The sequence below is a fragment of the Benincasa hispida genome, chromosome 12, assembly GCF_009727055.1.
Source record: "Benincasa hispida cultivar B227 chromosome 12, ASM972705v1, whole genome shotgun sequence".
In the NCBI taxonomy this organism is placed as follows: domain Eukaryota; kingdom Viridiplantae; phylum Streptophyta; class Magnoliopsida; order Cucurbitales; family Cucurbitaceae; genus Benincasa; species Benincasa hispida.
Window position 1 is genome coordinate 62,491,552 of NC_052360.1, and position 18,635 is coordinate 62,510,186.

Below are 18,635 nucleotides of genomic sequence, written 5' to 3' on the forward strand. Positions count from 1 at the left end.
ACCCTTCTTCCCTGTTAGCCATCTTCAGGGGGAGACATCTAGTGAAGAGACTAACTGGTCCACTTATACAGTTCCCTTGGAGTCATCTCCCATTCTCGAACATGTCGGTCCTATCCTCCCTACCAATCAAGTCCCATGGATAATATAGTGAAGAATCTCAGGAAGGAAGCAACGTCACCTGTTGCATCTCCGGCTTCGGTCCATGAGTCAAACCCGACATCAGGTACGTGTATTCCTGAAATCAATGAGATTGATAGTTGTACTGAGACTAACGAATGCAGAGAGGAAAAATGAGGAAAAGGTGCTGACAACACCACTATAGTAAATGGGAAGATGACGGTAAATAATGATTCGGACACAACTCTTGAAAATGTGAGTGATACTAGAGATAATGGCGAAAAGGTGATTTCTGAAGATGAAACCCAGGCAGAGGAGACTAGCGATCACAGTGGAAATTCTGACAGACTGAAGGAGCATGATGCTTCTCTTGATCTTCCATAGCCCTGAGGAAAGGTATTCAGTCATGTACAAGGTACCCTATGCATAGTTACATGACCTACAGTAACCTGTCATCTGAATTTAGGGCTTTTACCACCAGTTTAGATACAGGAGTGATTCTGAGTAACATACAGGAAGCAATGGGAACTGACGTTTGGAAAGACGTGTTATGGAGGAGATGAGGGCTCTTGAGAAAAATGGAACATGGGACCAGGTGATCCTTCCCAAAGGGCACAAGACAGTTGGATGCAAATGGGTTTTCACTATAAAGTACAAGTCAGACGGGACTGTTGATCGGTACAAGACCAGGTTAGTTGCCGAAGGCCCAAACCTTTGGGGTAGATTACTCCGAGACATTCTCTCCCGTGGCTAAACTCAATACTATCCGAGTATTGCTATCAATTGCAGTTAACAGAGATTGGCCTTTGCATCAACTGGATGTAAAGAATGTCTTTCTCAATGGAGAACTTGAGGAGGAAGTCTACATGAATCCTCCCCCCGGATTTGAAGATCAGTTCAAACAGCGAGTCTACCGACTGAGGAAGTCGCTATATGGGTTGAAACAGTCTCCGAGAGCCTGGTTTGACAAATTTGCCACCTTTGTCAAAGGACAAGGGTATATCCAAGGGCACTCAGATCACACACTATTTACAAAGAAGTCAACTTCAGGGAAGGTTGCCGTTCTCATTGTGTACGTTGACGATATTGTGCTCTCCTGTGATGATGATGATGAAATTGTGAAACTCAAAGCAAAGATGGCTAAAGAATTTGAAACTAAAGACCTTGGGAAGTTAAGATACTTTCTCGGAATGGAAGTAACCCAATCAAGGGACGGAATCTCAATGTCCCAAAGGAAATACACGATTGATCTTCTAACGGAAACAGGAATGACTAGGTGCAAACCTGCTGACACCCCAGTTGAATATAATTCAAAGCTTAGCAATACCAGTAACAGTGTCCCGATCTACAAAGAAAGGTATCAGCGGTTAGTTGGGAAATTGATATACTTATCTCATACGAGACCCGATATTTCATATGCAATGAGTGTTGTCAGTCAGGTTATGCAGGCTCTTTGTGAAGAACACATGACAGCAGTTGAACGCATCCTACGATATCTGAAATGTACACCAGGTGAGGGGTTAATATTCAAGAAGTCTGATAAACGTTGCATTGAAGCCTACACTGATTCTGATTGGGCAGGGTTTGTTGTTGATAGAAAATCAACATCTGGGTATTGCACATTTGTTTGGGGTAACCTAGTGACCTAGAGGAGCAAGAAACAGGGGGTTGTGGCCAGAAGTAGTGCGGAAGCTGAGTTGGCCATGAGTTTAGGGATATGTGAAGAAATGTAGTTGATGAAGGTGTTGTCAAATCTTCATCAAGACAATGAGCTCCCAATGAAACTATTTAGTGGCAATAAGACAGCAATAAGTATTGCTAATAACCCTGTTCAGCATGACAGAACAAAACAAGTTGAGATCGACCGACACTTCATCAAGGAAAGTCTTGACAACGGAAGTATATGCATTCCTCATGTTCCCTCAAATCAGAAAATTGCAGATGTGCTCACAAAAGGGTTACTGAGACAAAGCTTTGATTACTGTGTCAGCAAGTTGGGCCTTATTGATATTTACGCCCCAACTTGTGGGGGAGTGTCGAAAAACAGCTTGTAACCCTAGGGGTACTTTAGTAATTGTGTGTATCCTAGGGCTTCCCACTAGTCTATTTATTTGGCCTATTCTCTTGTACTTTGTGTATCAGAATTAATAATAAAAATCAATCTCTATCGTGGTTTTTTCTCCCTGACCTAGGGTTTTCTACATAAATCTTGTGTTCCTTTCTTCCTCTTTTTTAAACAAATAATAATATATTAAAAAAATATATATATCACGGGAGACGTTGAACATACTTGAGGCCATGGCTCCAAATTAGGAGGTATGCTTTTTGAGATTGCACCAACCAGAGACAAAACAGCGTGAGGAATATGGATGGCAACTTTTTCATTTCCAGCTTCCACCATGGAGCTGAGAAGCTGAAACAAAATGGAGTTCTCTTCATCATCTTGGCCAATCCCACCTATTACAACTTGAAGAAGAGGTAACCACTCAGGTGGCAAGTAGTCATTCTGAAGAGGAAAAATATAGAATCCCGGTGAAAAATCTGGAAAAAGAAAAATAAAAACAAAGTCCAAAAGATTATCCAATGAGTTCGATCGAGAGGCCTACTTCAAGAAGCTTGGCTATTGCTCCAGCAGCAGAAACTCGCACAGGGTAAAATGAAACTTCCTCTTTATCAGGCATGGATAATGCCTTAACCAATGAAGAATATATTTCTGCACAGATCTCCTAAAAGAGGGTCAAAGTTAGAGGAACAAAATGTGGGCGTGCATTATGTCATCAAAAAACTCAATCCTCAATATGGCAACAATTATGCAGAGAGAAAAATAGAAAAAGTGAAGTTTTTGTTTAAACTTGATTTATTGTAATAATGAAAGCAGGGATAATACAAGTAGCAGGAGTATTATAATATCTCACTTCAGGCAGACAGGATGCGAGCTCCCCAAGTACCCAATTTGCAGATGCGATCAAGTATGGCAGGCACGTTGACATAGCATAGAGAGGCAACACTCTGGCACGGATTAGAAACGTCACATATCCAGGTTGTTGCTCCCTTAGAAACTGCAATACGGAACAATACAGAGGCAGAATTATATATTATGATATAGATTATTCACACTTCACTCGTGAATGTAGAAGCCAGGAACTACTCCTTACATCAAGCAAGCCACCATAAGCAATTAGCACACCATAGTAACTGTAGCCATTGACAGACAAGAGAGTTAGAATGACTATTAGTTGAAAATAACAAAAAAAGCGGCAGAGTTAATTAACAAATTGAAACCATAGATACAATTTTCAAAGCTGATGATAAAAATAATGGTGAGAAAGTGGAGAATAATGAACAAAAGGACTGATGAAAAAGGAATAATCAATAAAGCAACCGAGAGGTTATATCCAGATAAATAAGAACTCAGAAGATAATAAAACAGAAAGAGAGGAACCTGAGGCTCCAAAATGTATAGTCAATATTTAATCAAACATTATTCATTTTGAGAATGAGGAAGATTAAGAAGCAAGTGTTACTCCAGAAACAGAAGGCAACCATTTGGGGTTGTTGAATACTCACGGTGCTTGTTCCAAAAGGAATCCACTTATGTATTCTTAAAAATAAAAAATAGTTTTTAATCCCAAATATTATGTTTGATACAAAAAATTCCAAGCAGATTTTTTTAATAAAAATAGCACAAAACAAAAACAATATTTTGCTGATTTTGTTATTTTCTTCATTTTTCTAAAATCTATTTATAATCCTTAACTACTTTTTTACAATAACATGATATGAATATGTTAATATGTTATATTATTCAAATTGACATATGGAAAACATAAATGAAAACATAAGAACAAGAGATATTCTTCCAAACTATTTTAGAGAGAGACTTTTAAAATTAGTCGGCAAAACAATTTACAGCTAACACCCTCAAAGAACTCCTTAGATATCTTTGAATTGATATATAGAAATGAAAGCACAAGAACAAAAATAGTCTTTCAAAAAAATTCAAAACAGAAAATAATGGAAAATAACTTTAAAAACTAAACCATTAATCTGCAGAACAAAAGGCAACCATTTACCGGGACGTTGAATACTCATGATGCTTATTCTAAGATGTACAAGCTTCCAAAGTCATATTTTAAAACTATGTATTTATTCTTTAAAAAAATAGTTTTTAAATATGAGAGAGAGACTTTTAAAATTAGTCAGCAAAACAATTTACAGCTAACACCCTCAAAGAACTCCTTAGATATCTTTGAATTGATATATAGAAATGAAAGTATAAGAACAAAAATAGTCTTCCAAAAAAATTCAAAACAGAAAATAATGGAAAATAAATTTAAAAACTAAAACATTAATCTGCAAAACAAAAGGCAACCATTTTGTGGGACGTTGAATACTCATGATGTTTACTCTATGATGTACAAGCTTCCAAAGTCATATTTTAAAAATATGTATTTATTCTTGAAAAAAATAGTTTTTAAATCAAAATATTATGTTTGATACAAAAAAGTTGATACACATTTTTTTGAACAAAAATAGCAAAAAACTTCAATAGTTGCTGATTTTATACTTATCTTCAGTTTTACTGAACTAACTTCTTTACAATAACTTGATTTGATTATGTTAAAATGTTATATTATTTTAATTGATATATGGAAAAGATAAGAGGAGGAGAGTCATTCAAGAGATTTCCAAGACAAAGATGGGGAGTGAGAGGAGTTCCTTGTACAGTAATCTTTGCATGACTACCCCCGGAGAATTCATCAAAGGCAATGGAAAAAAATCTTACAATCAATGAAAACGGAACGGGTGGAGGGATTCCATAGTGTATGTTGTGCAGTGTAGGGCATGCAGCCGAAGGATAGAAGGGCAGTTATGGTGGATGATGGGAGAAGAGAGAAGGGAGAGCTTAAGATCAATTTTTAGAGAATACCCTCAACAACTCCTTAGATATCTTTGTTGCAAACGTATTTTGCAAGTTATTAATCAAATTAGTTTTTTCTTTAATTGAAGTTAATGGTTTTTATTTAGGGTAGTACCTCCTAAATTGGAGGATAGTGGCATAATTGTTTAGTGGATTGATTAAGGGACATTTTCAAGATTAGTGGTAGAATTTTAAGGTTAGTGCATTAATGGGTAATTTATATTTGCTTACAAATACTTGTAATTATTTCCACATCATTGGAGAAGAATATAGGACTCAAATAAAGCACTTGATCCTTTGTAATATTTCTCTCTTGTTTCCAACTTCGGTTCTCTTCTTTTGTTGTTTTCCGTTACAATCTTTTGGTTGATATATAGAAATGAAAGCATAAGAACAGAATCACTTTCCAAACAATTTTCAAAACAGAAAATGATGGAATTAACTTTAAAACATTGATCTGCAAAACCATTTTAGAGAACACCCCTAAACAACTCAGATTTATTTGGCATGCAGTAACAAAGAAAATCAAATAAAAAGCATGCAATCCAAATAATATCTAAAAGAACATTTTTTATATCTGTGAGTGTCCAGACCAACTTACCTTGACTAATCTCACGGAACAACTCACCTGACTCTACGACATTTGGGTGTTAAGGAAAGTCATAGGAAATTAATTCCTAGGTAGGTGGCCACCATGGATTGAACCCTTGACCTCTTAGCCATTTATTGAGACTATGTCTCCTTTTTACCACTAGGTCAACCCTAAAAGATAAGGTTTATGAACACCCGTCTTTAAAGCACTACTTCCCTCTTCTATTTTATAGCAAAGCATTAAAAAAGTTGAATCTACACATCCCATATTTTCATATAAAGTCCACTTAAAGTTAAGAAGCAGGAAAAGAAAGACTTATATTGCATTCAAGCTTGCAGGACTTGAGTCTAGGATGACACTGTAGAACTTCTAGTGCGGACAAATCTTTTTCCTTTTTTTTTTTTTTTTTAATTTGGCCATAAATAAGATTTCTCTTTAATCCTTGACTAGAGTGGAAAAGTAAACTTTGCTTTAAAACAAAGTTCACCAATTGGTTTCTATCAACATGGTAGTAAAAAACAGCAGAAGTAGACAGTTTGGGAGGCACCATGTACCATAATTAACAAATAATTCAGAAATAGTTACATGCCACTGAACCAAAAGCCTCACACTTGTATGAGATCAACGAATATTCAGATCATACAATGTACTAACTAAATTGGAACACGAGATTGCATGTCAAAAAAATTTACCTATTTACAATACTCGTTTGGGAAGCATTTGCATCAGAGGGAATAGGATACTTCAAAAGAAATGGAAGTACAACCAACTCCCCCATAGTAGCGCATTGATTATTTGTTCTCTTGTTACCTCCTTTTTTACGCTTTGATGAAGCTGAAGAACCATTCGTATGGGTCAAAGTGGGAGGCCCCTGTAGGTACTTGGATTAGACTGCTGGTAACACTTAATAAAAGGAATGGCCACACACGTTTAATCTGAAGTAAACAAGTATCAACCTTTGACATTGCAATAACGCCGAGCAAGTTTATTGCACTTTTCCTGGCTGTGTATAAATCCTCCCTCCAACCAGAAACTTCTTCCTATAAAATATATATGACAAAAACTTGTGACATAATACCTGATATGAAAATCAATTCAGATGATAAATCAACTTTCTTACTAGGTCAGACGGAAGATTCTTCCGTAAGTACTCATCTGGATCATCTTCCCACTCAGAAACGTCCTATTTCAGAGATTTTACACAAAATATGATAAGTTAACAAACTCCTGATAATGTGTGGATTTTATAGAGCAATATATAAGCTTTCACCAAACCTTTACCTTCTCATTCATTATAAGTGACGGAAATATTCCAGAGTGTACCAATGTTGAAAAATGCGGAGAAACCAGCCTCCACCCCTGTTTAACATTAATGATAACGTCCAATTAAGCCCTCATCCTGACCCAATTGTACTAGCCTCTAACCGAGTTTCCATTTTGCTAAGGAAAGAAGCAAAGGTATAATCAATTCAAAATCAAGAGTTAAAATATAGAATTCATACTCGGCCTGTCTCCAGAACATGGGAAATTACATCAAAGGCTAGCGAAATAATCCTCTCTGATAAAAAGTCGAGCTTCTGCCAAAGGAAATTTAATGCTAATGACTAAGAACTGAGACAAAACCCTATAAAGTAAGTCAACAGATAAGCAATTAAAGGATATGCTAAAGCATCGAAACAGTATGTTGAATAGGAAATAAACAAATCGGACAATATTTGAGATAAAAGATAAAAGAAAAGAAACAAAACTTTCTATAGATATTTGAGAAGTCACAAAATAAAAGAGTTTACAGGAAATCGACCCATCAATAATTAACAGCACTAGAAGAGGAGTAAGTACATCATCAAAAAGTTGTACAATGTTTGATGTACATTCACGTCTTTCATCCCAGTTATTAGTTTCCCTTGAGTGTGTTGGTTTCTCTCAACCATCCCCAACAAAAAAAAAAGGCTTATACATAGAGAATCAAAGATATGTCCAATACAAACGGATTTTTTTTTCTTTTTGGAGGTAAGAAATCGAGTTTTTATAGAAAAATATTAAAGAATGTACGGAGCATACCCAAAAGAGAAAACATGTAGAAGGAAACCCTCAACTAACTTTTTTTAAAAAAAAAGGAAACATAACTTTTCATTGTTAAAATGAAAAGAGAGTAATGCTCAAAGGTACAATAACCTACAAGAGGATAGAGAAATTGCGAAAACAAAAGGAGAAAAAATACGATTGGAATACAAAAAGGAGAAGACATCAAAAAGCAAACTTTTAAAACCTAACAAACCAGCTCCAAAAAGGAAAGCAATACTAGAGAGCACATAAACTAAAAAGCCAAAGTCGATAGAAGAGACAGGACTTCGATCCAAAAGAATAAAACCAAGCCAGTAATTATGAAAAGTCTTATGGATAGACATCCACATAGAAGCATTAAACCTAACCACTTCCCAAAAGCTCTCTCAAGATCTCTCCATTCTTTTGGAAATCTTTTTGTTCCTCTCCAACCAGAACCTCTGCAAAATTGCAAAAAGAACAAGTCTGTGACAGGAGAACATAGGAAGCAGGAGCACATCCTTCATCATAGACCCATAACAGATGATCGATATCATCTTCCTGTCTCCTACAAAGAACACATCATTGAATACACAACAGATGTCTCTAGATACAATCCAGAGTGTTCACTCTCTCATGCAACACCTATCAGGCAAAGAACTTCACTTTTTGAGAATCCTAACCTTGCAAAGAGAGGAAAGACAACCTGGGAAGAAGTGAGGCACAAGACATGGGAAGAAAGATCTATAGAATTTTGAGAAAGGTAAGGGATCCAAATTTGATAATCACTCCTTCCAATGGAAGGGCTCACATCCAAAAGAATAAGACATTACAAAAAGTTGCAAAAATCTTTAGATACAGATATCCAAAGCAAGGGTTAAACCTAGCTAGGGACCAAACCTCCTCCCAATATCCCTCCACACTCCTAAAGATTCTATCATTTCTTTCAATCTAGATGTGGCCCATAAACAAATTGTCTTCAATTTGAGGATCCTAGTGCCTTGTGGTCCTCGGAGCATGCAGGACAAAGAATGCATGCATCTTATGAGTTGGGGGAGGGAATTTCAATAGCTTCCAAAATTCGAGAGAAGGCCAACAATGAAGAGTTAGGGAACCAATATAAACAAATTCTTTTCCAAAAAACAGGATGGATTAGAATTGTCGATACGGTTTCTTGGTAAAGAAGGATACTCTTTCGATATAACCACATTTAGGCCTATTTTGTTTAACAGACTCAAATAGAATAGTACTTACATGGGCATTTTTACCATAATTCACAATGTTCAAGACACATTTAATGATGTGTGGCATCAACCTGAAAGTGCAAGGAAAAGATAAACATGAATGGTAACCAAGAGCAGTTGAATCTGAGCTTGAAGGATTTTAGGGTCATTGTATTACTTATCAGTATGCTTTCGGTGTCGGGTAACAAAGACGCAAAAAATAAGCAAGCTTCTCTTTGTGGTTTTCAACCTGCTCACATTGCGATACTCTGGGGAAACTGCAGCCTCAAATTTTATGGAATCTAGAATGCCAATTAAATCACAGCAAAACAATGGAAGTAAAGCCACCAAAGAAGAAGGCATATGCGATCTCACCTACACAAGTAACAGCATAATAAGAGCAGAAATGTCATTCCCTCTCTCATAGTCTATGTAATTTTTAGTTCTTACTTAGTTAGAGATTTTAGTTCATATTATAATAATAATAACAATTAATAATAGACAATAACAAACTTGAAGATAATTTTAAAATTAAAGAGAGAAATGGGTTAAGCTTAAGAACAAATACTTACACAAAAGTAGACACATTTGCATACTATCGAAAGAATCTTATCTATCTCAACTTCCCTTCCATCATGGTTAGAAAGAGCCTGTGAGACACCAGAAACACACAATCACGCAGAGTTTAATTTTGCTTGGGGAAGTTGAGAATTACATGGATGGGTAAAGTGTGTCGAACCTGTTGGACAAGACGATGGAATACAGCTAGTAGGGGAACAATAATCGTGTTTGCAAGTAGCTCTAACTGTGGTGGTACAGGCTCCTTGGAATCTTTGGGATTCAAAAAGTACTGCCAAAATAAACAATGATTTAAGTTGTTAAGAAAACCTCAACTTGCGTTGTAAAACCATGTAAACCTCAAACTTTCCTGGACTTCCATCAAGAATTATAGAAAACACTCCAGAATCACAAATCAAAACATCAAAAAACATATATGAGGAGTATTAGTTCAAAGTAGGGAAGTTATATACTTAAAAATTGCAGCATTTAGCACTGTTGATCACTAATTTGTTACCTAAATATCAAGTACAATAATAAAAATTGGAGTAAAGGATAGAAAGAAGGAGCTGTACAGAATAAAATAATAGTAAAACAAGAAGAAAAATAATCAATTTTATGAAAAATAGTAAGAAGTTTGAGCTGTCGTGTGGACTAAAATCTTGCCATCCAATTGTACCAAGACATTAATCATTGATCAAAAGTATCTTTGGCTAAGTATGTAATAGTATGGCAGTTAGTCTATCCATGAATTTTAATATCTGATAAATTGCTGTACTAAAATCATGTACTTGGAAAGGTCTGCAGGTTGTACAGAGAACAGACAGGGTGTTGATGGCATTCCATTGACATTCAGCTCCATTGTTGAAAAGATTACTGTTTTGAATAGCAGAGCAAAGATCAGACACAAGTTCAGGCCATGAGTTCTGCTTCACAAACTCATTGATCACTATGCTATGAAACTGCCAGAATATTATAAAAGAGATATAAGAAGAAGACGAAGAAGGAATGCATCGGCCAGATGGTAATGCTGTGTCCCATAAATTAAACATGCAGAATATGCAAGAAATATAATTACCACTTCAACCAAAACTTTTAGAATCTTAGGTTCCGCTTGGAACAAGGCTCTCAGCAGTTCGTCCTTGAACCCCTTGCTGACTTTTGAACATGGAAATTCTCCCTCGATATTTCTCCGACTCAAATTTTTAAGGTAAGCAGCAGCGGCTATCTTTTGACCTTGATCATGATTTCCTACATGGAAGTGATGAACAGCTCAACCTTAAAGTGGCAATGAAGTTCCACTGAATTTGTTTATTGCAGTTCCCCCCACCCCTAGCCAGCCAATATATATATGTGTCAACTAAGTTTAAGTTTGCGTTCAAAGGTTTATTAAACAAGCCCCATGGAATTTAATTAGATCATGGAGGGAAATATGTAAGAATAATTAATTTAAATTACACTCTCTTGAGTGTCTATTAGATAAATATGGGTTCCATCTCTAATTATCAATGAGAGGACATCTCCTCATCTTTTCAACGTGAGATCCTCAACATTCTCCTTCGAGATGGTGCCTCTTTGAGCTCGTCATTTCTTAGGTCAGATCTTTTTTTTCTCTAACCTAAATACTCATTTGAGTTTTCTAGGCTACGATACCGATCATATTAAATACAGATGGAGTTTCATCTCAAAACCAATTGGCAACGAGAGGAGGTCTTCTCATCTTCTCAATGTGGGATTCTCAACAGTCCTCCTCAAGATGGTGCCTCTTTGAATTCAATATTCTTGGGTTGAATCCCTTTTTTTCTTTAGACTAAAACCTTGTTTGGGTTTCGTGAATTTTAATATCATATTAGATAAACACTAAATTTCATCTCAAAATCAATTGGCAATGAGAGTCTCTTCATCTTTCCAATGTGAGACCATCAATGCATAGCAATGTTCAAATATTTCAAAATTTAGGCAAGAGACCTTGCAGTTGACAATCAATTGAGTCCCACTAAAAGTTGAATATGACATCTCCAAATACACCAAAGAGTACTCGTGCTTTTGTCTGCTGACGCTACATTCATCTTTTTAATTACTAATCTGATTCCGAATGAAATTAAAACCACGTGTACTTCCCCAACTTCCATTTTGAACAAACACAAACAATAAAAAAACATACATCCGAATTCTGAACCCACCAAATCAACCAACACTGAGGAAGAGCTAGCTCTGAGCTCGAGTTACTCCATTAAAACAAGGCCGAACAAAATAAAGATGAGTAGTTCAGCAACGATTGGAAGTAAAGGAACTTAAAGAAGCTTTTACCAGAAGCAATATATAGTAAAGCAAACGGAAGCTCGGGATGAGAAGAGAGGCGATCGAGTGACTCGGTAGCTCCATGGACGACCTGCGCGTCATTGCTAAGCGTCTGAGATAGAATTTGAGCGATTTTAGCAACATCCATGAGTCTTTGAATCTGTGAAGATCGCAACCGTGAAACTACAAAACATGAACTCGAATCAAACACAGAGGAGGAGCAGGAGGTAGAGGGCGCAGAGGAGATTGGAGTGAGCAAAGAGAAAGAGAGATGTGTGTGTAGGAGAAAAAAACGCGGGAATGTGACTGTTTGCTTGGACTGTGAATGGATCCAGTGTGAGACAGACTCTATTTTAGAGTCAGCCCATTCCAACCATATGGATACAATTTAGGATTGGGCCAAAAAACCAAAATTTAAGGTTTCATTATAAAAATGATAAAATTGTCCGGGAATAAGATTTATGACAATTCACTTTATATGCGCATGACCACAAATTCTAATGAAACTACAAATTCCAGGTAATGGTAGAATAAAAAACAACGTCAAGTTATGTATACATAATAATTGCCGATATTCCTCGACAATATCTGTCCTCCTAATTTTGTTCATGTAATTAACATGATCTTCGTAATTTATTATTATTTTAGATTATGTTCAATCACTTTTCAAATTAATCTCACCATAATTAAATATCCAGATTTTTTACCAAGTTTATATTTTAAATATCCATATATTATTAAATTTTATTTCATCCACATTGTTGAACGAGAAATTTTGGACCAATAAAAAACTGTCACGTCATTCATTAAATTAATGACGAAATTCCAAATCATCAAATTTGGGACCAAAAAGGTGGTGTCATGTATCCCAAATTGAAGTTGAAGACAAATTTCGATGACGCCACATGGTTTTATCATGACCGTTGAATCAGGTAAGATTAATTTGACCCAATTTGATATTATTATTTGGGTCAAAAGTCTAATTGAGCCCAAAGATAGGCTTAATTTGACCCAAATGTCAAATAAGGCCCAAATCCAATTAGTTGGGCTCAGGGGCCAAGTCAATGAACCAACCAAGCCTAAGCCCATGAAGCCCACCTGAAAACTCTATAAATAGAGAGGCTTTCTTCATTTGTGGAGGTCAACAATTCTACACTCCAGAGAGCTTAGAGGGAATTCTCTACAATCAGAAGACTCCTTGACTCCTGAAGCTGACCAACTTGAAGACTAAAGTCTTTTGGAGATACAGGCATTCTGAAGACCGAAATCCATTTAAGATACAAGCATTATAACCATGCTTGGAGACTGAAGTCTTTTGAACATACAAGCATTCTAACCACGCTTGAAGACTGAAGTCCTTTGAAGATACAAGCATTCTGACCACACTTGAAGATTGAAGTCCTTTGAAGATGCAAGCATTATGAAGGCTGAAAAAGATACAAGCATTCTGAACAAGCTTGAAGACTGAAGTCCTTTAAAGATACAAACATTCTTCCAAGACTCAAAGCTTGAGAACATCCACACGACCCGCTTCTATACATCAAGTGTACACATTCAACCGAGAAAGAATCAGAGGATCAAGTATTAGAGATCGAACCACATCGCATCAAATCAACATCAACACCAACTCAAGTTCAACTCCGCGAAATAAGTTTCTCTGGAAGTCTTGTGCGAACACTAATCCTCCAAGAAGATCAACAAGTTCAAAGGTCGATCATCCAAAAAGATAAACAAGCCCAAAAGTCGATCATCCAAGAAGATCAACAAGCCAAGGCCGATCATCTAAAAAGATCAACAAGCCCAAAAGTCGATCATCCAAGAAGATCAACAAGCCCAAAGGTCGATCGTCCAAGAAGATCATCAAGCCCCAAAGGTCGATCGTCCAAGAAGATCAACAAGCCCAAAAGCCGATCATCTAAGAAGATCAATAAACTCAAAGGCTGATCATTCAAGAAGATCAACCAGCTTAAAGACCATAGTTTATTTTGAAAGCATTAAAATATTATGTATTAGAGATTGTATTCACTTTCTACAAAATTAATATAAATACAAAGTTTCAGTTCCACGAAATAAATTTCTATTGAAATATCGTGCAAACAAATTGGCACGCCCAGTGGGATATCTCTACTTCTCATCTCTCTCGTCACCCAAGTTAACAAATTTACAAATGGCACCAAAGAAAGTTGCATCCAAGGCTACCGTCGCATGCAACACTTACATAAGCTCTATCATCACAGAGGAAATCTGGGACTAGCTGATGGAATCTCCTAAAGGTGAGATCGTCATCAGAGAAAATCCTTTGTTCGACAACTATGCTTATGCTACTGATCCATCAAAGAAAGAATCACAGTTTGATGTAGTGTCTGTCATGATGACTGACGTAATGACTGAGTCGACCATGGCAGAGATGGATATAAAGATAAATCTCCTAATGAAAGCTATAGAAGAGTGAGATCATGAAATCGATGTTTTAAAAGATGAAATACAGGCTCGAGAAACTACTGAGTCGAGTCAATCTCCAACTACAAAAGCCAATGACAAAGGACAGACTGTCTTGCAGGAAGACCAGCCACAACAATCTACCTCTGTTGCCACCCTGTCAATTCAACAGCTACAGGATATGATTACACACTCCATATGAGTTCAGTTCGAAAGACCATCACAGTCCTTTTTTATGTACTCCAAGTCGTACACCAAGAGAATCGACAACCTACGAATGCCAGCTGGGTATCAACCTCCAAAGTTCCAGCAGTTCGATGGAAAGGACAACCTAAAACAACATGTTGCACACTTCATTGAAACCTGCGAAAATGCAGGAACCAAAGGAGACCAGCTAGTCAAGCAGTTAGCCCGTACCTTGAAAGGAAATGCTTTTGATTAGTATACTGATTTGGAGCCAGAAGTGATTGACAGTTGAGAACAGCTAGAAAGGGAGTTCTTGAATTGCTTATACAGTACAAGGTGCACTGTTAGCATGATAGAGCTGACAAACACCAAACAGTGGAAGGGAGAGACAGTCGTCGATTACATCAACCGATGGAGAGCTTTAAGTATGGATTGCAAAGATAAACTCACTGAATTATTTGCAGTGGAGATGTGCACTCAAGGCATGCACTGGGAGCTTCTCTACATCCTACAAGGGATAAAACCTCATACGTTTGAGGAGCTGGCAACACGCGCTCATGATATGGAGTTGAGCATCATCAACAGGGGAACTAAATTTTTCCTAGTCCTTGAAAGGAAAAAATACAAGAATGAAGCCAAGGGCACAAAAAAGACCGTGGATAGTGCCACAAAATTATCTATGGTCGTTCATGTGATCCCGCTAAAAATTTTCTCCGAAGGAAAACAAACAAAAATTGAAAGAAGGCACAATGATGGCGAGAAGCGTCGTCTAATTCTCAAAGAAATAAAATAGAAGGTTTATCCATTCCTTGACTCTGATGTGGCTAATATGTTGGAGCAATTACTAGAGAAGCAACTTATTCAGCTGCCAGAATGCAAGTGGCCGGAACAAGCAGGAAAAAGATGATCCTAACTACTGCAAGTATCATCAGGTCGTTAGTCACCTAGTTAAAATGTGCTTCGTACTGAAGGAACGAATTATGAAGTTGGCTCGTGAAAATAAGATTGAGCTAGATTTGGATGAAGTAGCTCAGACAAATCACACTACAGTAGCGACAACTTCAAGTGTTCCAACATTGTCCATGTCTCATGCTCAAAGACAAAGCCTAATCCAGTTTGGAGCCTTCGAGTCTATAGTTGTTCGGTTCCAGCAAGAGATTCAAATAACAAATTCCATAAATAAAGATGAGCATGTTGAAGATGACAACGAATGGTGGATAGTTGTGACTCGTCGAAAAAGAAGACAACCAAACTCCACCCAAAAAAAGTCGCGTTCCTATCGAAGCTATAGAAGAATGAACAAGACTCATAAAAAGAAAGGCAAAAATATGACATGGAAGCCTAAGCTTGCTAAGAAAGAAGACAAGGACTTCCCTCAATTTCGAGGCCAACAAATTTAGCAGAATTTCTCCCAATAAGCTTTCTCAATGAGCATCTAGAAAAAGTATAAGAAGTTATTGCATGTCACACTGACGGCATAGTGGAAGTCGACAACAATCATATAACTGTTGAAAAAGTCAACGACTCAGAAGAAATGAAGCAAAAAACTTATTTATTCGATCGTATTAAGCCTTTAAGTGCTCGATCTTTAGTCTTTCAAAGATTGAGTATGACCACAGTAGGAGAAGAAGACTAATATCCAACAACTACTTCTACTCGAACTTCAGTCTTCAAAAGGCTAGGTATATCCACATCAAAGAAAGATTGACCTTCAGCACCAGCTTTTGATCGTCTCAAGACAACAAGCGATCAACATAAAGGAAGGATGAAAATCTTGAAGGCAACACCATTCCATGAAGAAAACAACGACGAAGAGATTCACAGTCCTATCCCTTCACACATGAAGAGGAAATTTTCTGTTGACATAAGTACAAGAGGTTTCTAGATAGTGAAGCCAAAACTCATCATACTGACGAATCCTACAAATGAAGAGGATGATCAAAACCATGATGAAATGAGAACTTCTAAAGTTTAAATGAAGAAGCTTCTCATCGTAAGAGCCTAAACTGCATGATGCTCATAGCCCGCATGAGCTTAAAATGTGAACGGCCCAAAAAAATCTTTGTACAAACTATGTTACGACTTGATCCCTGTCATTATAAAGTGTACGTAGGCAACTTAAAGAAATTAAAGTTTAACTGTGCATAGAAAAAAAACATTCTTTTTGAACTACATTATGACTTGATTCCCATCATTATGAAGGGTATGTAGGCAGCTTGAAAGAAACTTCAAGTTCAGTCCAGTTAAAAAAAAAACAAAAAAAAAACCTTGAACTACGTCATGATTTCATCCATTTCTTTAAGGGTATAAAGGCAACTTAAAGAAGTTTAAGTTTTGTCCATCAGAAAAGATACCACAACCACCTAAGTATGATACTACAAGATTAATGTTGATCATCCCCGCTAAAGAATGATACTCCAGATTGAAGATGTTCATCCCTATTAGGGACAACACAATGGATTGAAGATGTTCATCCCTTGTAAGGAGCTAGCACAGTAAATAAAAGACACACACTTGGAATGCACTTCGCTTTCTCTTCAAAATCAAACTTGGATGCTCCTTCATCTACAAATTCAAAGGCTTCATTGATGCTCCTTCATCTTCAAGTTCAGAGGCTCCATCGATGCTTGTCCATCTTCAAGTACAGAGGTTTCATTGATGCTCCATCTTCATGCTCAAGTTTATAGACTTCGTCGATGTTTCTCCATCTTCAAGTTTATAGACTTCGTCGATGTTTCTCCATCTTCAAGTTTATAGGCTTCGTCGATGTTTCTCCATCTTCAAGTTCAGAGGCTCCGTCGATGCTTCTCCATCTTCAAGTTCAGAGGCTTCGTCGATGCTTCTTCATCTTCAAGTTCAGAGGATTTGTCGATGTTCCTCCATCCTCAAGTTCAAGATCAGAGTGCATGGCCCGCTTCCATCTACAAGTTTAAGATCAGTGTGCATGGCTCTGGTTCCATCTTCAAATTTAAGATTGGTGTGCATGTCTCTGCTTCCATCTTCAAGTTCAAGGTCGATGTGTCTGGCTCCATTCCATCTTCAAGTTTCAGGTTGGTGTGCGCGGCTTCGATCCTTTTCAAGTTCAAGGTCGATGTGCATGGCTCCGCTTCATCTTCAATGTCTCCGTCTATGAAGTCATGACATGGCTTCGCTTCATCTCCAAAGTCATAACATGGCTCGCTTCATCTCCAAAGTCATGGCATGGCTCACTTCATCTCCAAAGTCATGGCATGGCTCACTTCATCTCTTAAAGTCTGGCACGACGTCACTTCATCTCTCAAAGTCTGGCACGACGTCGCTTCATCTCTCAAAGTCTGGCACGACGTCGCTTCATCTCTCAAAGTCTGGCACGATGTCGCTTCATCTCCAAAGTCTGGCACGGCTTGGCTTCATCTCCAAAGCCTGGCATAAAAAAAGGAGAGGGTAAAATTGCAAAAAAAAAAAAATGTTAGATTAAATTCATTCATTGCCTAAATTTGACTAAATTTGACTTGTTTCTAAAAGAAAAGAAACTAAAAGTAGAAACAAAACATAAAAAAGGGGAAAAAATAAGGAGGGAAAACAAAAACAAAAAACAAAAAACAAAAATGAATGGAAAAAAAAAAAAAGGAAAAAAAGGAAAACAAAAGGAAAAAAGAAGTAAAAAAGAAGAAGAAAAAAAAGGGGAAATTTTTCTTTTAACTATTGGTAGTTTCATCCATTGACTCAACTTGTCTCATCAAATTGAAGATCTTTTGTCATGAAAAACAACAAGAAGTAGGAAAAACAAATCAATTAAAGAAGACAGTAGAAGAAAATTTTCAATGAAAATAGAAATCCAAATGAAGAAAAGCTCTCATAAAAAGTTCAGGTGTTCCATCAATTCGCCATCGAATGGATCTAACAAAAACTCTGCGACCATAAATTCATCGAATTAGGAGCTTTTCCATTGTATTTGATCTCTTTGAAAACTTACCTCTATTTATAGATGAGGAAGTGGTTATGTTTAAAGAAATACATATAAAAGAATCACAACTGTTGGAAAATTTATCTCAAATTCAATTAAGATTATTTCAATTATTTGGGGTAGTTAACAAAATTGGTTGAAATCTATATTTGACTAAGTTAGAGGATACAACAAACAATAATCTGAATGCCTAAATTTTACTTGAAATTGTCAAGTTTTATCAAGATTCAAATTAAATCAAAATTTTAGTATATTTCAAATTTTACATTGGTGAGAGTTGGATGCGAACCAAATTATTGAATTTGAATT

General features: G+C 36.7%; 1 protein-coding gene across 5 annotated transcripts in view; it reads right to left on the reverse strand.

The window, feature by feature from the left end:
- The window catches only part of LOC120067205 (importin beta-like SAD2 homolog), a 32,170-nt gene extending 20,084 nt beyond the window's left edge, over positions 1 to 12,086 (reverse strand). For all 5 annotated transcript variants that reach the window (XM_039018704.1, XM_039018705.1, XM_039018703.1 and 2 more), the window contains exons 1-16: positions 11,765 to 12,086; positions 10,533 to 10,705; positions 10,246 to 10,416; positions 9,636 to 9,746; positions 9,469 to 9,546; positions 9,075 to 9,271; positions 8,928 to 8,988; positions 7,133 to 7,207; positions 6,912 to 6,989; positions 6,751 to 6,813; positions 6,587 to 6,670; positions 6,323 to 6,501; positions 3,273 to 3,312; positions 3,033 to 3,176; positions 2,724 to 2,843; positions 2,408 to 2,623 (exon numbers count right to left, since the gene is read on the reverse strand). In XM_039018704.1, the coding sequence (XP_038874632.1) occupies positions 2,408 to 2,623; positions 2,724 to 2,843; positions 3,033 to 3,176; positions 3,273 to 3,312; positions 6,323 to 6,501; positions 6,587 to 6,670; positions 6,751 to 6,813; positions 6,912 to 6,989; positions 7,133 to 7,207; positions 8,928 to 8,988; positions 9,075 to 9,271; positions 9,469 to 9,546; positions 9,636 to 9,746; positions 10,246 to 10,416; positions 10,533 to 10,705; positions 11,765 to 11,903 (1,929 nt within the window). In that variant the 5' untranslated portion in view covers positions 11,904 to 12,086. The remainder of the gene's footprint in view (positions 1 to 2,407; positions 2,624 to 2,723; positions 2,844 to 3,032; positions 3,177 to 3,272; positions 3,313 to 6,322; positions 6,502 to 6,586; positions 6,671 to 6,750; positions 6,814 to 6,911; positions 6,990 to 7,132; positions 7,208 to 8,927; positions 8,989 to 9,074; positions 9,272 to 9,468; positions 9,547 to 9,635; positions 9,747 to 10,245; positions 10,417 to 10,532; positions 10,706 to 11,764) is intronic.
- Between the last annotated feature and the right edge of the window lie 6,549 nt (positions 12,087 to 18,635).